Source organism: Pleurodeles waltl, chromosome 4_1 (assembly GCF_031143425.1).
Source record: "Pleurodeles waltl isolate 20211129_DDA chromosome 4_1, aPleWal1.hap1.20221129, whole genome shotgun sequence".
Lineage (NCBI taxonomy): Eukaryota > Metazoa > Chordata > Amphibia > Caudata > Salamandridae > Pleurodeles > Pleurodeles waltl.
In genome coordinates, this window is record NC_090442.1 from 857,924,018 (window position 1) to 857,947,974 (window position 23,957).

At 46.2% G+C, this 23,957-nt stretch overlaps 1 protein-coding gene across 2 annotated transcripts in view; it reads left to right on the forward strand.

Moving 5' to 3' along the window:
* Positions 1-23,278, forward strand: part of CEP290 (centrosomal protein 290) — a 1,276,764-nt gene extending 1,253,486 nt beyond the window's left edge. For both annotated transcript variants that reach the window (XM_069229617.1, XM_069229618.1), the window contains one exon: positions 22,596-23,278. In XM_069229617.1, the coding sequence (XP_069085718.1) occupies positions 22,596-22,784 (189 nt within the window). In that variant the 3' untranslated portion in view covers positions 22,785-23,278. The remainder of the gene's footprint in view (positions 1-22,595) is intronic.
* Positions 23,279-23,957: the final 679 nt, after the last annotated feature.

The following is a 23,957-nucleotide window of genomic DNA, read 5'->3' on the forward strand; positions in this document are numbered from 1 at the left end:
ACAAAGGCAAACTTGTGGTTAGTGGAAAAGTGGTGCTGCCGGGGACCACCTAGGCCCAGGAGGACTCAACCCAGGAGGGGGAGTCACAGGGAAAACTCAGCGTCGCAGAGAGTCCACAGGAGCAGAGGCAACACCCACAGGTGTCCCACAAGACAGGGACACAGGAGTCACAGAAGGAGCCCACTCAGGACTACAAAAGAGGATCCCACGCCGCCGTAGAACGACACAGGAGGCTGTGCTTTTCAGGATAGAGTGCTGGGGGCTACAGCTACATGTCGCCTTAAAATCCCTTGGAGAAGATGCAAACAAGCCTTGGCAGCTAAAAGAGACATTGTGCACAGGGGTACTCTCCTGCATGGGGATGCAAAGGCTTACCTCTACCAAAGTTGGTCAGCCGCAGAGAGGACCAAGAGGACCACTTTTTACCACCACCGGTGATGCAGGATCAGTGCAGCTCAAAATGAGGGGGGGTCCACGCAGCTGGTCGTCACTGCTTGTAGGAGCCTGGGGTTGCAGGGGAGTGACTCCTTCACTCCAAGGGAGATTTCTTCTTCTTGTGCAGGCTAAAGAGTTGCTGTCTTCTGAGGATGCACGGCTGGAGAAATAGTGCAAAGCTGGCAGGAGACATGGAAACAAAGTTGCAGAAGAGTCTTCTTCGTTGTTTGCCGCGTTATCGGTTCCTGGAGGGTCCAGTCGCAGTTCCAATGGCCAGAAGTGGAAGTGAAGGTTACAGAGGAGTCCTGCTAGAGTCTTACAAGCCAAATCTGAGGACCCACCGAAGAGACCCTAAATAGCCCTGAAAGGGGGATTGGTCACCTAACCAGGTAAGCACCTGTCAGGAGGGGGTTCTGATGTCACCTGCCTGGCCTGGCCACTCAGATGCTCCCAGAGTTCCCTGCCAACCTTGGAAACAAGATAGCAGAACCCAGGGACCCTCTGGAGGAGCTCTGGGCACCACCCCTGGGGTGGTGATGGACATGGGAGTGGTCACTCTCCTTTCCATTGTCCAGTTTCACGCCAGAGCAGGGACTGGGGGTCCCTGAACTAGTGTGGACTGGTTTATGCACGGAGGGCACCAAATGTGGCCTTCAAAGCAAAGCACTGGCTTGGGAGACTACCACTCCCAAGCCAGTCACACCTATTTAAAAAGAAAGAGGATGTTACCTTTCTCTACCAAAAGAAATCCTTTGTTCTGCCTTCCTGGGCTTGATCAGCTCAAGCAGCAGGAGGGCAGAAACCTGTCTGAGGGGTGACGGCAGCTGGGGCTTTCTGGAAAACCCTGTAAGACTGGTGGTAGCAATGCTAGGGGTCCTCTAAGAAGCTCCCAGAGTGCATGGAATCATACTTCCAATACTTGCAACAGTATTGGCGTATGATCCCAAACATGCCCAGATTCGGAGTTACCATTATGTAGCTGGATATAGGTAGTGACCTATGTCCAGTATATGTGTAAAATGGCGCCCGCACTCACAAAGTCCAGGAAAATGGATCTGGAGTTTGTGGGGGCACCTCTGATAGTGCAGGGGTGCCCTCAGACACAGGACCCTGCCCTCTCGGCTGAGAGGACCTACCATAGGGGTAACTTACAGTGACCTGGTGCAGTGACCTGTTGTGAAAACGGGTGCATGCACCTGTTCCACGCAGACTGCAGTGGCAGTCCTGCAGAACCCTTTGCATGTGCTCCCTATGGGTGGCAGAATAACTGCTGCAGCCCATAGGGATCCCCTGGCACCCCCAATGCCCAGGGTACCTAGGTACCATATACTAGGGACTTAAATGGGGGGACCAGTATGCCAATTGTGGAAATAAAAATGTACAATTTACAGGAGAGAGCAAAACTACTAGGGTCCTGGTTAGCAGGGTCCCCGTAGACACAGTCAAACACACTGACAACAGGCAGAAAAGGGGGGTATCCATGCCTAGAAAGAGGGTACTTTCCTACAGGTGATTAACAGCAGTGGGTTCCCAATGCGACCATGTTTCAGGCTAGGGCTGGGTATCCTGTTTGGACGAGGCACCAAGTGGGCTCAGGTCATGCGATGCTCCGGGACGTAGGGACACCAGTGGTCCTCCTCTCCTTGGTCTGGGGTGTCCAGGTGCAGTGAACCATCGGGGTTACCGTCACCGAAGGCTGTTGAGGGGGCCTGCACAAAGAGGCTGCAGGTGTCACTGTGAAGGTTGCAGTGGGGAAACCCATATGGAGTTTGCTGCTACAAAGATTGGGGACTCAGTTGATACCGTAGGCTCTCTTGAACATGGGCTGGGAGGTTTGGGTGCAGTGGTGCTTTCCAACAGTGGTTTTGGTGGTCCGGAGTCCTCTTCAGAGTTTTTTGGTGCCTGCAACAATGCAAGGGAGCTGCTCTGCTACTCCACATCGGTTCCCTGTGCTGCGGTGAAGGTTGGCAGTTTTCCCGGGCTTTAGGAAGTTTCAGCTTTTGAGGCGCTGGGCCGCAAGAAGCTTTCAGGACTGCTCCCTCAATGATTCGCAAGGCTTGAACCAGGTCTTGTGTGGTAACCTCTCGACACACCAGGAGTGAAAACACTCAAAAATACTTGACAAAATGTTGAAAATGACCAGTCAAAACGTGACTGGGGGGTAGCTCTACTTCGTATCTGCGTTTTGCTGGTGCTGAAAGAAAAGAACTGCATTTCTAAGGTAAGCAATTTTCAACTAGAAGTCTCTGTCAGATAAATGGTACCCCTGGTACCTAGGACCTGGGGTACTAAAATGGGTCCCTAAGAACTACATCACAAATTGTGCCACCCTAAGGGACCCCTCACCAAGCACCTGACAGGCTGTTGTCTTGGTGCATACCAAAATGAAAACCCAACATGGCACACAACCTCTGTGCCATATCCCCTAACACTGCATGTGATATATGTAAGTCACCCCTCTAGCAGGCCTTACAACCCTAAGGCAGGGTGCATTGTATTGCATATGAGAGCTGTAGGAGACTGGCTCAATTTACGGTGTACACCTATGGTGTGGCGCCCTATACTGAGTCCAGGCAACCCTTAGTGATAGTGCATAGGTGTCCAGATAGCAGAAGCTCTCTAGGGGTAGCTGAGGTGAGTAGGTAAAGCTTATCCAGGAGGAATGCAAAGCACTTGCAATACCATAGTTGTCAGACAATAACTTAGTCACAAGAAAGGACCACAAGAGTGTTTTAAAAATGAAGGATACATTAATACGTCACTACTTCTAAACTGGCATTGGTATATCTCCCTTTGGAGATACTACATACAATATACACATGAAATAACCATCAGAAACAGCATAGAAATAGACAGGGCCCTAGGGAGGGCCAAACCATTTACTTAAAAAGTGGAATATGAAAGAGTGGTTACAGGCAAGGTAAGTGTGGTAGTTAGCTAGAGGGTGGGGGCAGTCAAGAACTCCAGAGGTAAGTACAGTAAGTGAACCCATCAACCAGGAGTAAGTCAGTTTCCCTCCCAGTTGTCCCGTAGACTAACACAGAGAGTAGTGGTTGAACTTTGTGGAATTCAAGATCCTTCCCAGTGGACACAGAGGAAACCATCAGGCAAGAGGATGGATGGAGAGTGCCCCCACCCAGGACATCTAGAAGACAGGAGTACCTACTCCAGGGACCCAGATGAAGAGGGGAGAAGGGACTCTCTCTGAAGTCTGTTGATGCCTCGCATTGCCCAGCTGCTGTCACTACCCGTGGACCAGGTCGGTGGAACCCAGGGACGGATTCCTGACGTGGAGGCCCTGCATGGGAAGTAGACCAAGTCCAGCACCCAAGGAGGTGCCCAGATGGTGCAGGTGACAATGCCCACTCTCCTGAATATGAAGCTCATGCAAGTCGGTGGAAGAATAAGTCCAACTGCGGGGTCCAAGAGCTGCTGAAGATCCCAGGAGTCACCTATGAGCTGCCCCTCGACAGTCGCTGGATTGCAGTAGTGTCAGTGACCAGCCAGGTCACCAACAAGCACTGGCAAGTGCAAATAGTAGTTGCAGAAGGATTTGCAGTTTTGGGGAGCAGCAAGGTCCAGGAGACTCTACCCAGGAGGAGGACTCAGAGCTGGCCCCCAGCACACAGGAAGGCCAGCAGAAATCGATGGAGCCTCCACGAGTGACCCAGAGGCGCCGGACAGAGGGAGTCACAAGGAGGCCTTACCAGCCCAGCAAAACAGAAGCCCCACGTTACAGGAGTTGCAGGACAGGAGCTGATCTACGGTTTGCAGCGTGCTGGGGGCGGGGCTTCATGGAACATGATCTCCTGGAGGAAGAGTCTACAAGCCGTGGCAATTACAACAGTTGTGGTGCACATGGGTACCAGTCTAGTGGCAGCAGCAAGGGCCCACAGTCTCCCAACTTGAGTAGAGGACAAGCAGGACCCAGAGGAAGCCTCAGACTCACGACCTGTGTTGTAGGATATTCATATTTCAATGGACAGCAGACCCTCTGACCCTCCCTCCCTCCCCAGCCGGTGGACATTGTCTTGAGGTGCCTGTGGATGCAGTGAGTCACTCCTTCCCTCCAAGGGAGCTTACTTTGGCTTCCTGGTGCAAACAGAGTCCTTGTGACCCTGGAGGATGCACAGCCTTGTATTTTTCAGAATTCTTGCAGGATCCGGGGAAACAATATGGCAATGGGAGCCTTCCCACCAGAAGCAGACTTGTCTGGTTCCAACTAAGACCAGCAGCGGTTCCAGAGGCCAGGAGCAGAAGATGTTGTGCAGAGAGTTTCTTGAAGAGTGTTGCTTGACGAATCTGAGGACCGCCTGCAAAGGAGCCCTTAAATAACTCTGAAAGGGGGTTGACCACTCACTGCAGTAACCCACCTAGTGGTGCAGTGGTAAGGGACGTGACCTACCTGGCCTAACCAACCAGATGCTCCTAGGGGCCTCTGCACATCTAATTTTCAAGATGGCAGAATCAAGTGGCCACTTGGGTGAGCTCTGTGCAGCTCCCTAGGTGCGGAGCTAGACTTGGGGGCGGTTACAACCCTGAATTAATACATGCACCCAGAGAGCACCTTAGAAGTGCCCCCTAAAAACCTACCAACTACTAGTGTGTTAACTGAGTGGTCTTGACCAGTTCAGTCACCTTAGCCACATTTCTGCCCTTCAAAGTGAGAGCCAGTGCTCTTGAGGCCCAGAGACAAAAGCCTGCACTGGATGGGGGTGTTAACACCTCCCCCAGCGAGTATGGACATTCCAGGGCAGACAACTTCAAAGGCCTTGCCGTCTTTGTAATGTGACCCAAGTCTCTACAAATGATGGAGATGAACTTCGTGCCAGTCCCACCCGAGTTGGATGAGCTGAGGTGGACATCACTTTTTGTATTTCTCCTTCTTGATTTGGAAGGAATTAGGCCACTACGGTCAGGGTTGAGTCCACTTCCCTACGGAAGTGGTCATAGAAAGGGTGTAGCCACGCTAAAGGTGGGCAGCCCATTGGCTGCCACCTGGCGCTTCCTGTAACATCCCTAAATTGAGTATTTAGGTGGCACCATTGAACCCCAAAACTCAGATTTTTAAGAAGAAAAGGACAAAGAAGATATGCACCCACAGAAGAGGAGAAGAAGAAGCAGCTGACTTTGTACCAACCCCACCTGCCTGTCTGCAATCCTCTGATGGACTCTGCACCAAAGACGCCTTATCACGCAGGTGAAACTCCAGAAACCTGGGAGGAATGCCTGCCTTCGATAAAAACTCGTCTCCTGTGAGCAGCGGACCTGCTTCCCAACCAACTCTACAAAAAGGACTCTGCTACATCCAGAACCGCAAAGACCTAACAGCTGAAGACACCACTTCACCCGCAGTCAGAGACCTGAGTGGGAGTGGACTTCCGGTATCAGCAAGGTCCCCCCAGCTGTCCAGAGCCCTAGTCCATCATGATTCCACCCCTCCTGGACTCCCTGAAGTCGTTTGCAGCCTCTGCATGTAGGTCCCCTCTCCCGCAGCCTCTGTAGTGAAAGAAACCCAACACGTAATGCAACCACTGCACCTGTCGCTGCCATCCCGAGTTGAAGTGGACCCTTGGTGTCATTGATGTCCCCCAGCTCTCTTGAGCTTGAGTACACTGTGATTTCACCCCTCCTGGACTCTCCGACAAAGCCTGCAACCTCAGACCACTGAACCCTCTAACCTTGACTGCTCCTAAACAAGGAAACTCAATGCCAAAGGACACCCCAGGCATCCGTCACCCCTGGGCCCTGGTGAAGAGGACCAAAGGTGCACCTACGTCCCGAGCACCCCACGTTTGTGGCCTATTTGTTGGTTGTCTCCGACTGGCCCCCCAGCTGGACCCTGTAGTCTAAATCCACGAAGAACAATCCCCTTTGAAATACATTGGGCACCCGACACGTACTGCACCCAGCCACTTCAGTGCTACCCGGAGTAATCTGTTGGTGTGGTCCAGTACTTACCTTAAGTTTACATGATTGGTCCCGTGAGTCGCCAATAAGTGCTTGTTTGCAGAATGTGTTTTCCTTGCGTAGGTTAACATTGAAGAACTCTGAAATTGATTTTCGCAACTAAAGAGTATTTATGCTTAAAAACATACTTACTGTATAACTAAGTTCTTCGGTTTGAAATATATGTAAAGAGAAGTGTTATTTTTTTAATTTAGTCTTGGATTTATTCTTTGAGTGTGTGTCTCATTTATTGCCTCTATGAGTACAACAAATGGTTATCACTACCCTCTGATAAAACTAACTGCTCGCCCACAGTACCACAAAACAGTACAAACCACCACCAAATAGAGATCCAACTTCCTCCAGGAAAAATGAAGATAAACAAGCACTGGCAAAGCCAACTGATCCAACATTGGTGGCCAGCCTTTTGGTTTTATCAATGCGTGTTTTGATATTGCTTTTGTAACACTTTTTTGTTGTGGGAGGTGCCAGGCCCTCACCATTGTAACAAACATTAGCAAAAAAACATTTTGGTCTCAAACAGCACACATTTCCACACTAGTACTTAGCACTGAACCAAACTACTTTGTGTGCCAGTATGCTCCTTGTGGAAGAGCAGAATGCTATCACTCATAGTAAAGCCAGCTCATAGATGGATAGAGAGAGAAAAATAATTTTATTAAAATGTCTTGGTTAACGCCAGACCTAATTAGGGGCCTAGATCTTAAAGAAAGTCACCAAAGTGCACCCTAATATATGACTTTGCATTTGTGGCTTTCTTGAATTCACAAGAGTTTACAGAAGTAGTCCAGGAAATTGTACTCTTAGAACATATTTGTGAACTCTATTTTAGCACAAGCAAATATGGATATGTAGATATGCTCATGCGAAAATCGATTGAGCATTTACAAGTTCACTTTCCCTCCAACTACTTTTTCCCCAGCCCTGGAAGAACTTCTACTTCTGACCTTGTCAGAAATAAATTTCCAGTCTTTCTCGGTATGGGAAAAGATTAGAGACGTAGAGAAGAGCTGGTGAAAATCCTTAAATCATACATTTTAGTAGGTTTGCACAGACTCGAAGGTATTCCAGCCCTGGAATTATTGCTTACTGCTTTCTCTAGCCTCAGTATGTAGATCCGTGTAAATGTGGCAAAATATGGAAACTGCTATATAGAGGTTGAAATTGCTAGTATTCGTGCCAGAGAAGAAGCCGGGTTGCTCCTGCAGTAGAGTAAACCAGATTATGCAAGGAGGACACCAAATGTGCCCTTCAAAGCTGTCTGGTGGCTCTCAAGTGCACCCCCACTCTAGCCCATAGACACCTATTTGTAAAGGAGAGGTGGTAACAGCGCTCCTCTGCAGGAAATCCTTTGTTCTGCCTTCCCCTGCCCGAGTTCGGCTCAGCGGTACAAGGCAGAACAATGTCTGGGGTCGGCAGCAGCACAAGCTTACATACAGACCCTGCAAGGATGAACAGGCAGACATGGTACCCCTGCATCCGCAACCCCCTGGCCTTGGGGAATCCGACCCACAGTCCAGCAACGTCCAGCAGGCGCCTCACCTTCCTGTCCAGCCTTTGGTTTTCTGGAACCGACCCCCTGGACCCAGCCAGCAGTATCTTTGTGACCCCCCTGGGGTTCCCTCATTGAAAAGCATTGGGTGCCCGACGATGTGTTTGCACCCTGCACCCAGCTGCCCCTGTGCTGCTTAGGTCGTGTGTTTGCCCTGAAACCGCAGGTACTTAACTCTAATCCCTTTTCTAAGTCCCTCCAGTCCTCATAGGATTCCATTGCAATCCTGACACCAACTTTGACCTCTGCACCCAGCTGGCCCCATGTTGCTGGTGGTGCACTTTTGGGGTCAACCTGAACTTTGACCTGTGGACATCTGAACCCTCGAAGACTGGAATCGCAAGTCATGTACTTACCTGTTTTCTAAATCCCCTCCCCGCAAATTTCAACTTTTGAAATTGAAAAGTGTTACTTACTTGTAAACTGCTTTACCTGCAAAACTCAAAGTACAATTGACACATATGCATAATACCTTCTTGCAACTGTACTTACCTGCAACAAAGATCCTTTGGTTCTACTAATGAAGTAACAAAATATATTCTTGCTATATAAAAACAATTGCCCAGGAGTTAGTCTTTAAGTGTGTGCCCCTTTTATTGCCTGTGTGTGTGTACAACAAATGCTTTGCACTACCCTCTGATAAGCCTAATTGTTCGACCACACCACCACAAAAGAAAGCATTAGTATTATCTGCTTTAGCCTCCGTTAAGCCTCTGGGGAACCCCTAGACTCTGTACACATCATACCTCATTTTGGTATAGTATATACAAAGCCAACTTTCTACATACCTGATATGTAATCACTGCTGTTGGTCTCCATAGGCTACTCATACAAGGTAATATTGCCTATATCACACTTCCCACAAGCACCCAGGGCCAGGAGTTTAGCCGGTTAGGTAGGGGGTAGCATGTTTGTTACCGCATTTAGTCTTTCAACATTCAATCTAGTGTACTTGCACTACTATTGGGTTGATTGAGGGAATTGGTGGCAAACGTGTAGGCAACAGGAGCCCCTGTGTGCCTACTATAGAAATTAAAGTAAGTATGGTTTCTTAAAGCAACGCTTCCAAAGGCGGTCTGGACCACTGGTACAGATTAATTTCTGAAGAGAATTCCTCCAGGCACGACGTATCCCTTAACCGGTGGGTGCACCATGCACAGTGGAGGTTAATGCGGTGAGACTCTCTGGGGTCCCCTAGGCAGACTTGTGGCAAGCGGTAAAGAGAGAAACGTTAGCCTCATGCTGAGTAACCAAGGGGCTCAGGAGTGGCAGCGCTCCTACTCGATCCTTTATGGTCGTGCCTCATCTGCGCCCGTTGTTCACAGTACTCCAAGGTACCTGTGCCCCTTTTAAGAGAATTGGGGGCTTCAGTAGCTCCCCAGCCTGCATAACAACATGCTGTTGCCCATGAGCTCATGGTGCAGTGATCCCAGCACACCCTCTAGGGAACACACAGAAGACTCCTTATACTCCCGTTTGACGACTTCCTTATGGTGTCCCCACCTTTACTGCAGTTCTGTGGCGGGCGCCCCTCCTCATTAGTCCCGTCGGCGAAGGGGGAATCCTGATTGCTGTGGCACGCAAGTGCCATGCTGGGAGGGCTTCCCTTGATGGGAACACTCTCCGTCGTCCTGAAGTAGACGCTTCTCAGGCCCATTCAGCAGGGCAGTCCCTAGTCCCAGGTAGTACCATAGCTCCCTACCCTGGAGACAAGCAGCTGGTCCCACAGCAGATACAAGGGGGATCCTTCTTCAAGGAGCACGCAACACACACATATCCGCAGGAGGGTTCCCAGCACTCCACACTTGCTGAGGAACAGCAAAAGCTCTGTCTCACGCTGGCTGATAATGAAATGCTGGGCAGGCCAGACTTGGGGTCCCGAGCCCAGTTCTGGGTACCCAACAGTCCCAGGAGAACACTTTGGGTGGACACCACGCAGGTAACAGCTAACAGGCAGACCAGCACAATACAACAGGTAGTCTCACTGGCCATCCTCTCCTAGAAGCCCACAGAGTCTCAATAGCACCTAAATAGGATTAGTTAGCAACAGGGCAACAAACTGAAAGCCATCCAGTGAGTCCTTCAGGAAACCCAGCCAGCAGGACAACAGCAGAACAGCAGTCTAGATGAGTCCTTTGTGCAGTTCAGCAGTCCTTCTGACAGGGACTTTGACCCAGTTCCTAGAAGATGTAAGCCAATTATACAAAGTATTAGGGGACAGAGCATATGCACTTTAGCAGTGGTAAAGTGCCCAGAGTCCTAAAGCCAACATAAAGAGTGTCAGAAAAATAAGGAGAAAGGCAAAAGGTTTAGGGATAACCCTGCAGAAAGTTCCATTTCAAACATTCTAATTTGAGACTTTTATTGGAATCAGTTTGCAGTCCCTCCTCCGGGGATGGTATGACTTTGGTATCTGATTCTAAAGTAAGGAATCCGCGGCTAGATGTCTCTGTCAGATGAAAAAATGACTTACCTTAGGTAATACATTAACTGGTAGAGACACAGTCTAGCTACAGATTCCTTAACGACCCTCCCATCCTCCCCACTATGTGAACTGAGGTCTCTGTTGTCTCAAAGATTTCGATATGGAAATGTACTTTCTGAATAAAGAAATCAGTGATTATTTGACATTAGGGTGTCTTTCTTTTAGCACACTGTTTCAATAGGCAGTTTGTGTATGTGGCTCCAAGTTTTGGGCGCCGAAAATTGTCACAGAAGAAACTGACATTGGTGCGTCAAAAAGGGGGTTATATGTACTCCGTCAACATCACATACAGTGGGCGACTTCGATGTGAAGTTGTGGAAACCCTCTTATGATGCGTGCGTGTGCTGGGGATAAAAGTTACTGGATCTAGTCTGGTGCCTGGGAGGATTCTAATGTAAGGAATTTCTGGCTAGATCCTTTCTCTACCACGTGTTATCAAAGGTAAGTAACTTGTTTGACAGGTGCGACACTCCTGGGATTGGTTGGCTATCTGGGAGAAGTGGAGATCAGAGGTATCTGGTAGCCGCCGGAAGCGGGACTCCCCATTAATATGTTGGAGCTCAGTGCGATCCCGCTGGCATTGAAAGCCTTCCTTCTCTCGCTCAAGGGAAAGATGGTGCAGGTGTTTATGGACAACATCACTGCCATGTGGTACTGTAACAAACAGGGCGGGGCGGGGTCGTGAACCAACTCTCAAGAGGCTCTGTGTCTCTGGACGTGTATAGAACAGCAGAGCATATGACTGGTGATTTAACATCTGGCGGGCTTTTTGAACTCTATAGCGGACAAGCACAGCTGAAAACGCCTAGCGGATCACAATTAGCATCTCAATCCGGAGGTGGCGCAGAGTCTCTTTCAGCAGCCCCGGTTAGATCTGTTCTCCTCCACGAGAACGGGTAATATCCTCAATTTTGCACGTTGGATTTTCCAAGGCAGCAGTCACTCGGAGTCGCTTTTCATCTCGAGCGGAGGTCAGGCCTCCTGTATGGCTTTCCGCCCAAACCACTCCTGCCCAGAATTCTCAAAAAGATCAAGAATGACCGTGCACTAGTAACCCTTGTGGTTCAGGACTGGGCACTGATAGTATGTCCATCGCTCTTCCGATGATACTGCCTCTTTGGGAGGATCTTCTCTCTTAGCAACAGGGGAGGGTTCTGCACTCGAGCCTGTCCTCTCTCCACCTTACTGCTTGGAGATTGAGCTGCGACAGTTGACAGCCTTTGACCTTTCTCTGTAATGTAATCTTGGCAGTCAGGTGTCCCTCCACCGAAATGGTATATGTGTGTCATAGGAAGAAATTCATCGTCATGCACAGACAAGTGTGTTGACCCCCCTTTCTGCCTCTTTCACTGACGTCCTGTTGTTCATCCTTTCCCTTGCCCAGCAGGGCTCTGCTCTGAGCACTGTCAAGGGATAGTTGTCTGCTATTTCTGCTTTTTTGAGGTTGCCTGATCAACCCTCTTTGTTTAAGTCTCCTATTGTGCATAGGTTCCTCAAAGGTCTTCAACATGTGTTTCCTCCATCCCAATTAATTATGCCCCAACAGGATCTGAATTCGGTTCTGACCTTTCTGATGTGCGCTGCATTCGAGCCTCTCCACAATTGTCCTCTCGGGTTTCTTACTTTGAAATGAGCCTTCTTTGTGGCCATTACATCTGCCTGCAGGGTGAGTGAGCTGCAGGCATTGTTATATAAGCCGCCCTATCTTACCTTGTATTCTGACAAAGTAGTGCTTTGCACTAGGGCCTCTTTTCTGCAAAAATGATTACGCCTTTTCATTTAGGCCAATCTATCATCTTGTCTACTTTTTACAGATCCCCACATCCTTCTAAGGAAGAGGAGAGATTCCACGGCCTGGACCCGAAAAGAGTGTTGGCATTCTTCCTTGATCGTATAAGTGTTCTGGGTGGATGACTAACTCTTTGTAGACTATGTGGGTGCATTGAAAGGTCGGGCAGTACAGCAGTGGACCATCTCCTGATGGATCGTTTGTTGCATTAAGATCTGCTACGCACAGGCAAAGAAGCGACCCCCTGACAGTTTGTGCCCTCATTCTACCCAAGCTAAAGCTGCAACCACTGTGTTAGCACGTTGAATTCAAGTCCTTAACATGTGCCAGGCAGCAATGTGAGCATCCCTGCACACGTTTACCAAGCACTAGTGCCTGGACAGTCAGGTCCGTATGTACAAGCACTTTGCCCATTCGGTCCTGCAGGACTCTAGTCTGGACTTCGTTCGCAGACCCACCTCTGGGGGTGGTATTGCTTGGGTATCTATTCAAAGGTAAGGAATCCCCTGATAGAAGTCACTGTCAGGTGGACAAGTTACTTAGTTTCAGTAATGCCTTATCTGGTAGAAACTATATGTTGCTGCAGATTTTATACCGACCCACCCATCCTTCCTGCTCTGCAAAGTGATTTCTAGGGGCAGGGACTACTCTTTCAGGGCCCTAGTGTTGACGCACTAGGAGTCAGTGTTTTTCATGGCTCTGCAGTTCTGGTGTGAAAAGCCATGTAAAGAAACTGACGTTAGCATGCCTGGGTGGCACCTATATAAGGCCCGCAACATCATGTCTGGCAGGGACGCTGACAACGATGGACATGGAGCCCATCGAAGCCACATACCGGTGCTCAGGGCTACTGCTCATAAAAATCTTCCAGATCCAGTCTAACGCCTGGGAAGAATTCAAAGTTGAGAAATCTGCAGCTAGATTTAGTTTCTACCAAATAAGGTGTTACTGAAGGTAAGTAACTTGTCCATTCTGACACATGGGTAAAAGTGCAGATTACATCCAATTGGGTAACATCAGACAAGATTGCGACCTCGAGGGGGGTGAAACGGGGATGCATCCTGCCCCTGTTTCTTATTAACTTGTGCCTCACTGATATCAACAATCATCTAGCCATGTGAGAGCTTTTCCACCAAAACTAATATGGTAATAATACCATTATATTTGTTCAAACCCAAATAGGCTTACAGCGCTATCTGAAAGCTCTTAATAAGTATTGTCAAATGAATACGTTTGTAATCAACAGCAAAAAAACTAAAATCTTAGGGATTCATAGGAACAAGATCAAAAAAGGATCATTGCAGCTGGGCACCAAAAAATTGGAGACAATCCCAATGATTAAATACTTGGGAGTATATTTTTAATGGTCAAGGCTGCCATACAGACCATCTGATCTCCTGGAAACAAGTTGCCTTTCCATTAACAGTCTCGTTTTGCAAATTAATATGCAAGATGAACCGGCCACAAGTAACTGCGTTATGTTGAGTGATAAACTCCAAACTAATGCCAAACCTAATGTATGTAGCCTTCACTCTTAAAGAACACTTAGAGATGTGGCTTGATCATGCCCAGAACCGATGTTACCATTCTTTTTTCTTGCTGCTGAACTGTACACCTGCAGCATGCCTGTGTCTTGAATTCAATCTTCCAAGACAGAGTCTAATTTTAAAATCTTGCTTTATTGCCTACTGTGCAGAAGCAAGGAGTGCAGAGACTTGATCTGGCAGTCAATTTGAGGTAAGGATTTGAAGTGGCACCATTATCTTGTAACCGCAGTTAATGCCTTAGCAGCAGATGAAATCTGGGGCAGGAATATAGTTCTAAAGCTCATGTCCTGAGCTTTATCTAAGCAAGCCAGATTAATTTCTAGATCATTGAACATTGAGGCCGTCTCTTGTATGAAGGGACTAGGAATTCTCCCCTCCTAGTACAATGAATCCAGAGACTCAAGGTTTCTGGACTTGCCCTGGAAAATGTAGGTGAAGCAGAGCTTATTATGCCTAAGGTGTGGCGTGATTCAATTGAAGGAATATCGCTTTGGCGAATGAAAGCTAACACGGAAGGGGTCTTGTCGACTCTGCGGAGCGCACTCGGAGTCTCTAAAGCACATAATTTGTATCTATGTGCCCCTAAGGCCACTTTGAAGACATTGGCTGTGGCTAGTCTTATTGCAACTAAATTTGGGAATTTGTCAAGATGGAGTTGCTGCCTATCAGCCCTGGAAATTCCCTCTCAGCTTGCTATTTGAAATGTATGCGTCAGGCACCTGAATAACAAAACTCTGTAAGCAGAAGCCCCCACCTTAAGACTCTGGATGTGTGTGGACCTTTACAGCACCAATAAAAGAGTCAATGATGAAATTACTAACTTGTTAATGATTGTATATTTTGCATTAGAATGGCCACTGTTTTTAGAAATTAATTATATTTATTGAGTTGTAGGTACAGCATTGGAAATTTTAGCTATAAACAGTCATTTCCACTGAACTGCTATGACTCCTGGCTAATGCCTTGAAATGAGGGGCAGCTCCTTACTGTTGAGCCAGGCATAAAGGAACTGTTTTTATTTTATCAATTGGATGGAACTGTGTAATTTATTTATGCACTTGGACACTTTGAAACACTCATATCTGAAAACATAGCCCCATGTCACCCGCTGGGTTGGCTAAGTTATACGCCATCACAATATCAGTCTACTGGGTCTTTTATGAGGAACTGTGATATCATTGACTTTCGTTTTTAGTGCTATTTTTATCTTTTTGGTAAAGGTCTTAATTAACTGAAACAAATATAGATTTACTTACTTACTCCTTGGAACAGGTTCAGATCAGGATGACCATGGAGACCCCTTGAAATCACTGAAGGGTTTCTAGAGGTGGTGGAAATCTGGAGGCTGGGCATCTTGCCCGAAATGGAGATCCTGGATCCTGGATGGCCACCTCACCCACAGGGGTGCATCTTACTTGCCACCATTAGTAAGGCAGCAGATGCACTGGGATTATCCTTGTCAACAATGGAAACTAGAGCCAATATTTTAACTCTGGATCTGCAACATACACCTCAATCATTCTAAACCCTTATCCACTTAGACTGTCAATAGAAGAATAGCCAGGAGATACCAAACAACTTCCAGTAATCCCCATTTTCTAGCTAAAAGCGTGGCCATTCAGGCCTCTTCAGCATCTAAATTTTCTGCAGTCATTTCCCCCTCGGTTCCGGACAACAGGGAATCAAAAACATTTAAGGCATGTTCAATGAACATTTTTGCTGCTGAGAACCTAGCTCTTAAGTCTTAATGCCACATGCTCCAGGGCAGGTACATTCATGCTCTATGGAAAATGGTCGTTGTCTCTGTGCCCATATTGCCATACTTCTGACACTCTTCATATACCTTGTGTGTGATGGCCAGGCGGCTTCGGGCCAAAGTATCTGTCTGTTCTTGACTATGCAAACTCAGTTGCCATAGTTATGGGGAAGGTCAGTGGCTGTCCACATATAAGCCTGGTTGCAGACATCAGGGTTTTCAACTGATGTCCAGTCCTTTCATATAGATCTTCAGTTTGATGGCTACAAGCTCTTCAGGAAAAAGGCCAATTTTGCTTTGTTTGGAGTGTTCAAGAACAGCTTGGCTGCTGCTTGATCACTTCATTTACAGCCCCAGAAGAAAAACACGAAAGTATAGTAAAAAAAAAAAAAAAAGAGATGGATGGAATGCTTGATTTACTTTCAGCCTCTGGTAATTACTCGGGCCTCATTCCAATCCATTGTTATTTTGCACACCATGCCACCTCAGTTAAGACCCAGCCATATGCAAATCAGTCTTGACCCCTGCTCCAGGGAAACAGTTCATCCCGAACTGTCAGCTTGGTCTTGCCTGAACGGGAACACATGCAACCCAGGACCAGTTTCACCCTAGTTAGGGCTCATATATAGGTATGGGCGTTCTTACTCATTTAGGGTGACTCAGTAAAGTATTCAAAAACATGATTGATAGAATGCTTGAATTACACTCAGCCACTGGTAGTAGCTCGGGCTACATTTCAGTCCATCGTTATTTTGAACACCATGCCACCTCAATTTGGACCCAGTCATATGCAAATCAGTCTTGACCCCTACACCTGGCTAAAGAGCCCTGCTTAGTGCAAAACGGTACTGGGTTGCTTGTGTTCCAGTTCAGGGAGGACCTAGCCTAGCATTTTGGGCTGGACTGTTCTCAATGGAGCAGGGTCTGAACAAGAACTTGTTTATAGGAGCACAGTGTGTTAATTAATCAGTGGGCAGAAACCAGTTGGGATTAAGTGCAGGTGTAGGAAGCTGTCCTGGTTTGTAGTGGGTACCTTGGGTACTTACACCAGGTCCAGTTATCCCTTATTAGTAAAATGTAGTAGTGTTCTAGCAGCTTAGGCTGATAGAAGTAGCTATAGCAGAGCAGCATAGGCTGAACTAGAAGACATGCAAAGCTCATGCAATAGTTACACAGTACTTATACACAAGTAAAGACAATACTCAGTGTTAACAAAAAAAAGGTAGTTTATTTGGGTGACACAAGCGCAGAAATATCTTAGAGGCAATACTCCTTCTGGAAGTAAGTATTATACACAATATATACACTAGACACCAGCATAAGGTAAGTAATTAGACATAGGATAGTGCAAACAATAGAAAATGCTATAGAATGCAATGTGACAAAATAGGTCTAGGGGCAACACAAACCATATACTAAGAAAGTGGAATGCGAATCACAAATTCCCCCCTAGACAAGTGTAGTGTGTAGAGAATCACTGGGAGAGTAAGCATACAGTAAAGGAAAGTAAAATACCCCACCCCAGAGCCCAGGAAAGTAGGAGTAAAGTACTGCAAGTTTCCTTAGGACACACTACAAGTCGTGATTAGAGTTATTGCAAGAACCCAGCAAGACTGCAAACAACAAATGGTGGATTCCTGGACCTGAAGACCTGCAAAGGAAGAAGACTAAGTCCAGAAGTCGGAGGAAGTTCCAGGAAGGACAGGAGCCCCTGCCAACCTAGAAGAGGGTGCAAAAGAAGTGTCCCTGGTTGGACGAAGACTGCAGAAATGCACCCAAGAAAGATGTCAGCGGGTTCCTGCGTGATGCAATGGATGTCCCATGAGGAGATGTTGGATGCAGACGAGTTTTGGCGCTGGATTAGTCCAACAAGCCTTGGTTCCGGCAAAGTCGTGTTTTGTGTCAAAGTGGCGCTGCCTGGACCCAGGAGGGACCTAGGGGCCTCAACTCTGTGTGAGGAGAAAGAGGGGGCTCTCAGCACCTCAGGGAGCCCTCAGTCCACCAGAGACAACCCACGGTAGTCCCAAGACACGGGGACAAAGGAGGTGCAAAATGCAGTTGGTGCAGCACTACAAAGGAAGGCCCCACGCCGCCGGAGGTCAGCTCAGCGAGTTGAGCGTCGCAGGATAGAGTGCTGGGGACCTGGGCCAGGCTGTGCACAAAGAAATTTTGCAAATAGTGCACGGAGGCCGCAGGAGGTGAAGAAGATGTGGTGCACAGGGGTACTGTCGTACACGTGGAAGGCAAGCTCTTACCTCCTCCAAATTGGGACAGCAGGACCTTAAGACAGTCTGTGTCAAAGGGGTCCATCACCTGTGTTCAAAAGAGCACACTCTTCGCCAGACGAGGAGTCTAAGAGAACCGGTTGTCGACTTAGAAGGTGCCTGCAAGACAAGGGAAGTGACTCCGTCACTCCACGGGAGATTTTGTTGGTCCTTCTGGTGCAGGGTGAAGACAGGGAGTCCCCAGAGCGTTCACACTGTGGAAACTGTTGCAGTTGCTGGCTGGAGCTGAAGTTGCAGAGGAAAAATAGCCCTTCTGGATACTTTGCTGCTGTTACAGCGGTTCCTGAATCAGTCTGCGGTCGATCCGAGGTCAGAGGATGAAGTAGTAGTTGCAGAGAATTCCTGATGGAAACTTGCAAGTAGAAACTGAAGCGAAACCCACAGGAGAGACCCTAAATAGCCCTGAGAGGGGAGTTGGCTACCTTATCAGGTATGGACCTATCAGGAGGGGTCTCTGATGTCACCTGCTGGCACTGGCCACTCAGACGCCTCCAGAGTGCCCCTACAACTTGGAAAACAAGATGGCTGAGGTCTGGGACACACTGGAGGAGCTCTGGGCACCACCCTCGGGTGGTGATGGACAGGAGAGTGGTCACTCCCCTTTCCTTTGTCCATTTTCACGCCAGAACAGGAACTCGGGGTCCCTGAACCAGTGTAGACTGGCTTATGCAAGGAAGGCACCATCTGTGCCCTTCAAAGCATTTCCAGAGGCTGGGGAAGCCTATCCTTGCCCAGCCTGTAACACCTATTTCCAAAGGGAGATAGTGTAACACCCCTCTCCTAAAGATAATGCTTTGTTCTGCCTTCTTGGGATTGAGCTGCTCGGACCCCAGGAGTGCAGAACCCTGTCTGTGAGGTGGCAGCAGCTGTAGCTGCATTGCAAGCCTCAGAGAGCTGGTCTGGCAGTACTGGGGGTCCATAGTGGAGCCCCCAGGATGCATGGAATTGGCTTCCCAATACTAGATTTGGAATTGGTGGGGACAATTCCATGATCTTCGACACCTTACATGTCCCTATTTGGGGTTACCATTGTGAAGCTCCATATAGGTATTGACCTATTTCTAGTGCACGCGTGTAATGGCATCCCCACACTCACAAAGTCTGGGGAACTGGCCCTGGACTGTGTGGGGGCACCTTTGCTAGTGCAAGGGTGCCCTGACACTTACTAACTTTGCACCTAGTCTTCAGTAAATGAAGGTTAGACATATAGGTGACTTATAAGTTACTTAAGTGCAGTGAAAATGGCTGTGAAATAATGTGTACATTATTTCACACAGGCTGCAGTGGCAGTCCTGTGAAAGGGTTTCTCTGAGCTCCTTATGGGTGGCAAAAGAAATACTGCAGCCCATATGGATCTCCTGGAACCCCCATGCCCTGGGTACCTAGGTACCATATATTAGGGACTTATAAGGGGGGGTGTCCAGTGTGCCAATTTACATTGGTAAATTAAGTCACTAGCCTATAGTGACATTTTTAAAAGCAGAGAGAGCATAAGCATTGAGGTTCTGATTAGCATAGCCTCAGTGACACAGTTAAGCACTATACACAACACACACATTAGGCCATAAAATATGAGCACTGGGGTCCTGACTAGCAGGATCCCAGTGAGACAGGCAAAAACATATTGACATACAGGTAAACATGGGGGTAACATGCCAAGAAAGATGGTACTTTCCTACAGCAGCTTGATCAGGTGAGGGCCCTGCAGCACTGAGACACAAGACCTCAGTTAGTTAACAGCAAGTTTTGAAAAGTAGGTTTTGATTTTTTTATGGTAGGAGGCCAATGACAGAATTCAACTGCCCATCAGAGTAGACTGCAGACTGGGCCTGGCAGAGGTGTTACTCCGTCACAAACGTGACAGATATCCCATTCAGCGTAGTACGATCCCTATAGGCTATAGTGGGATCGCAGTACGACAGACGGTATATTCGTCCCCGCCAGTACCTAAATCATGCCCTCAGACTCTGGATCAGAGGGAGTAGAGGTCAGCTTTGGGACCAGGGCCAGGAACTGTCTACAACTCCTTTTCAGTTTGAAGTTTCACTTGACCATGTTGGCTAATGTATGATTGCTCTTTGGCTTAACAGTGCACCCAGGAACCCCAAGCCCCACTGTCAGATATGACTAGAAATCCACATGGCTCCCACTTGTTATAAGAAAACTGCTGAAGGCTGCATTTACTTCCACTTGCAGCCCAGCAGAACAAATTTACAAGGCATAATGAAACTGCAAGGGTCAAACAACATGCCAGCCCAGGTATGGGGTGCCAAAGTCACCAAGTCTGAGAGCCATTCCCTCTGCTCTTCCACCAAAACGCTAGGCAAAGGTACAAAAGAGTAAGGCTAATCGCATTCCCACAAGAAGACCCTAAAGAAATATGTGCTACATCGAAATTTACTAAGTTGCTTTCTGTATGGAAAGGTCACACAGCTGCAATTTCTTTTCACATTGACAGTGAAGTTAGGAGGTTCTACGCCTGCAATCTCAACAAGAATCTATAGCAATAGGAGCAGTAATAGAAATTCTGTAGAGCATTGAAAAGAGACAGTGGCCCTGGCACTATATAAGGATTCAGGCAACATAACAGGTTAATCAATAATAGCCCACATGCCTCTTGTTCAGCATGCCACACCTTGCAGCAAGGAGCTAGAGTCCCAAGGCATATTGTTTGTGGTCAAGGTCAACATATTTTCATGTTTATTTTGTCCATGGGGTAAGTAGGCCCTACCCCGTGCATCATTAACCATTTGGCTGCCAGTTTACAGTATCAGAAGGGCATTGTCTGCACTTTAGGTAATATTTGTGTCCATATACTAATGTTGTTCGATGTTGTATTGATGGTTCACTAATGCAAGGCCATTATTCTAAGGGTGAGCACTTGTAAGGAAATGTTGTAATCTTGTACTGCACTGCTGACAGTAGTCCCATTATAAAAATGTGTACACAAGTTTGCAAAGTTAAACAATATAAAGCTATGTACAATACTCCAGAAATGCTCTCTGATTAGATGCAAATATTTTCAGAAGCTTGGAAGCAAGATTGATGAGTCTTTACTTTCAAATTAAATGTTCGCATAAAATCCAACTAGGAAAAAAACGGTTTGCTCAACTATTATGAAATTGTAGGTACCCTTCCTTTGAAGCATCATCTAGTAAAAGGTGTTGATGCATGGTAGTGTTTCCAAAAACATATTCAAAATGGAAAATCAATGCAACTATTTTCAACAAGATTATGAGAAACATTAAAATAAACAATCATTGGCAAAGGTAAAAGGTCTGACATTGGTGGTCTTTTTTTGACATGATTTTTGTATAACTTTATTGTTGTGGGATCTGCCAGGCCCTCACCATTATAATAAACACTGGCAAAAGACAATAATTGTTTTTGGCCTCAAAAGGCACGCATTGCCATTGTAGTCCCTGGCACTGAATACAACAACTTTGTGTGCTGATATGCTTCTTGTGAAAGAACAGAATGCTGTCACTCAAAAAGCCAGTCTATAGATAGAGAATTTAATCAAAAGCAATATGGTTTTGGTTAGCTCAAGACCTAATTAGGGGCACGATTCAAAGTCACAACAGGCACCCATGGTATATGCCCCTGCATTAGTGCTGATTTACAGCTTTCATTAATTCACAGTAATTTACAGAAGGAGGCCAGGAAATTATAGCCCTAGAAAATTATTTGGGAACTGCATTTTAGCAAGAGCAAATATACATATGTTGGTTTGCTTGTGTGAAAATCTGTTGAACTTTAACAAGTTCACTTTCCCTCCAACTACTTTTTTCCCCAAACGTGGAATGGAGCTTTACTTCTGCCCTTGTCAGGAGTAAATTTCCAACCTTTCTCAGTGTAGAAAATAATAATGTAAGACCTTTTGAAAGCCGCTAAAACATGCAAGTTTATAGGTTTGCAGACCCCGAAGCACATTCCAAACCTGGAACTATTGCTTAACGCTACCTCCAGCCCCAGTATGGAAGTCTGTGGAAAGATGGCGAAATGCTGGAATTACTAGAATTCACACCCTTCTATAGTATGCACCCTGGCTATTATTAGAGCTCTTATGTAATGAGATTGCTGCCATGATTTAGTGCTGCACTACGTGGCACCAAAAGGACAAGTGGATTTTTTTTACAGGACAAATAGATTTATGAAGCAACCTGTCCCATGTACAAGTATATATTTTATTAAATTCCACAACACTGTCACATATAATAAAAAGTATAATAAAAGGGGTTCTAGTATCCTACAGCATAGCTAGGTAAAGCGACTGTTGTATGCTCAAAACTCACAAAGTACTATAGAAGGGTTTACGTAAAATACAGTATGCAGAACTTGAAAAATAACCTTGGTTTCCAATATCAACCTGTTCCTACTACAAAAAGGAAAGTAATATTGCTGATGGCATAGGAAGGACCCTTAGTGGCCAGCTAAGGGTGACAGATAGGTGAAAGAGGAGCCTCAGTGGCCATCCCAAGACATAAAAATGACCACAAAGAAAAGTATTCGCAGATTTTCTTTCTGAATGATCTAGGATGATAGGCCCAATGAGCCATTTGCTCTTAGTGAATACCCCTTACTTGTCTTGGCTAACCATGAACCTTTCTTAAAATATGAGGAGAGAACTTGAAGGATATACAGTTTGACACTAACACATCTCCACTTTTGTAATGCAGTATTGTATATTGTTGGTTATACTTATGTTTTTCACATGCTGGTGTGAATTTGACCTACAAATCGTCTAACTTGTGTTGATTTTTTCATTCCTTTTAGGAAGAGATTAAAAAGTTAAAAAATGAGCTTGCAAACTTTGATCCTTCCTTCTTTGAAGAAATTGAAGATTTAAAATACAACTACAACGAAGAAGTGAAAAAAAATATTATCTTGGAGGAGAAGCTAAAAAGCCTTTCAGAACAGTTTGGGATCCATGTTGAAATTCCGACTAACATTTCTGTGGACTGATTTGAAAGAAACTCTGCTTGAACTGATTGGTTTGTGGTGCTGCGCACAGCAATTAACTACCACTCCTATGCTTAGTTAAGGAAATACATTTATTCCTCAATATGTCATACTCCGACACATGTACACTGGAAAAATAGTTTCTCCCTCTCCTACAGTAGTACTTTTCACCAATTGGTAAAGGTATTCTGATGTAACCTTTCTACAAAATGAAATAAGTACAAGTATTGGTCATACAGCCAGGAGCAGAGTTAATTGCTTTGTAATAGATATTTGTAAAGTGAGAACTTTGGACATGTAACTTCTGTATATAGGAATGTGACTTCTCAGAAGACTGAAAAGTATGTTTTTTAGGTGGCATCTCTCTTAATTTAAAATGTGCATTGATTTGTGTCTGTTTTGCAGTACATAATATTTAAACACATCATTTTTGTAGATTTTGTAATTGCTGATCTATATTTTGTAACTTTTTAGCCCTTTAAATAAAAATAGATTTCAAATACACAAAATTGTTGTGAGATTTAGCGTGTTCAAGACCCATATTTACCTGGAGTTGGAAGCTTATAGGGATGCAAACTTTAAATGTCTAATTGTCTGAGTCCGATTTAAGGTTGAAAATAGGCTTGCTGGTTGGAGGCTGACTTATTCTGCTATCATTAATATGAAACATTGATCCTTCTCTTACGCAGTATTCTCTAGGTACTGACTGATTTTACGTGACCAGCCTCTTGACCAATCTCCCTTATGAATGGAGCAGGTAAAGTTATTAGGATTTTGTGGGAGTACCCTAACCTACATGGTCTATTTCGAGATCCATCCTGCTATAGCTTTAGAGTCAACTTGTACTGGTAACATTTGATTCATCCAAGATCATGCTGAGAAAGTTACCAGTCATGCATGTGACCTAGAGATAAGTAATTATATTACTAGAAAAAAAAAACAATGTTTTTCTGACCTCCTTTATAAGCATGACATGTATGGTCTAAAAGGCAAGAAATTCTCAGAAACTGATTTATGAACACCCGATGACACCTACATTGCAGAAAATGTCCAGACTATTAAATATTTCACAAACCGCAAACCAACCACCACCACCCTCAGCTGTGAGACTTTCCTGTTTCTGTATTTTCAAGTACATTGGACCTTTAAACTTGCCAGTGTCATCGCCCAGACTTG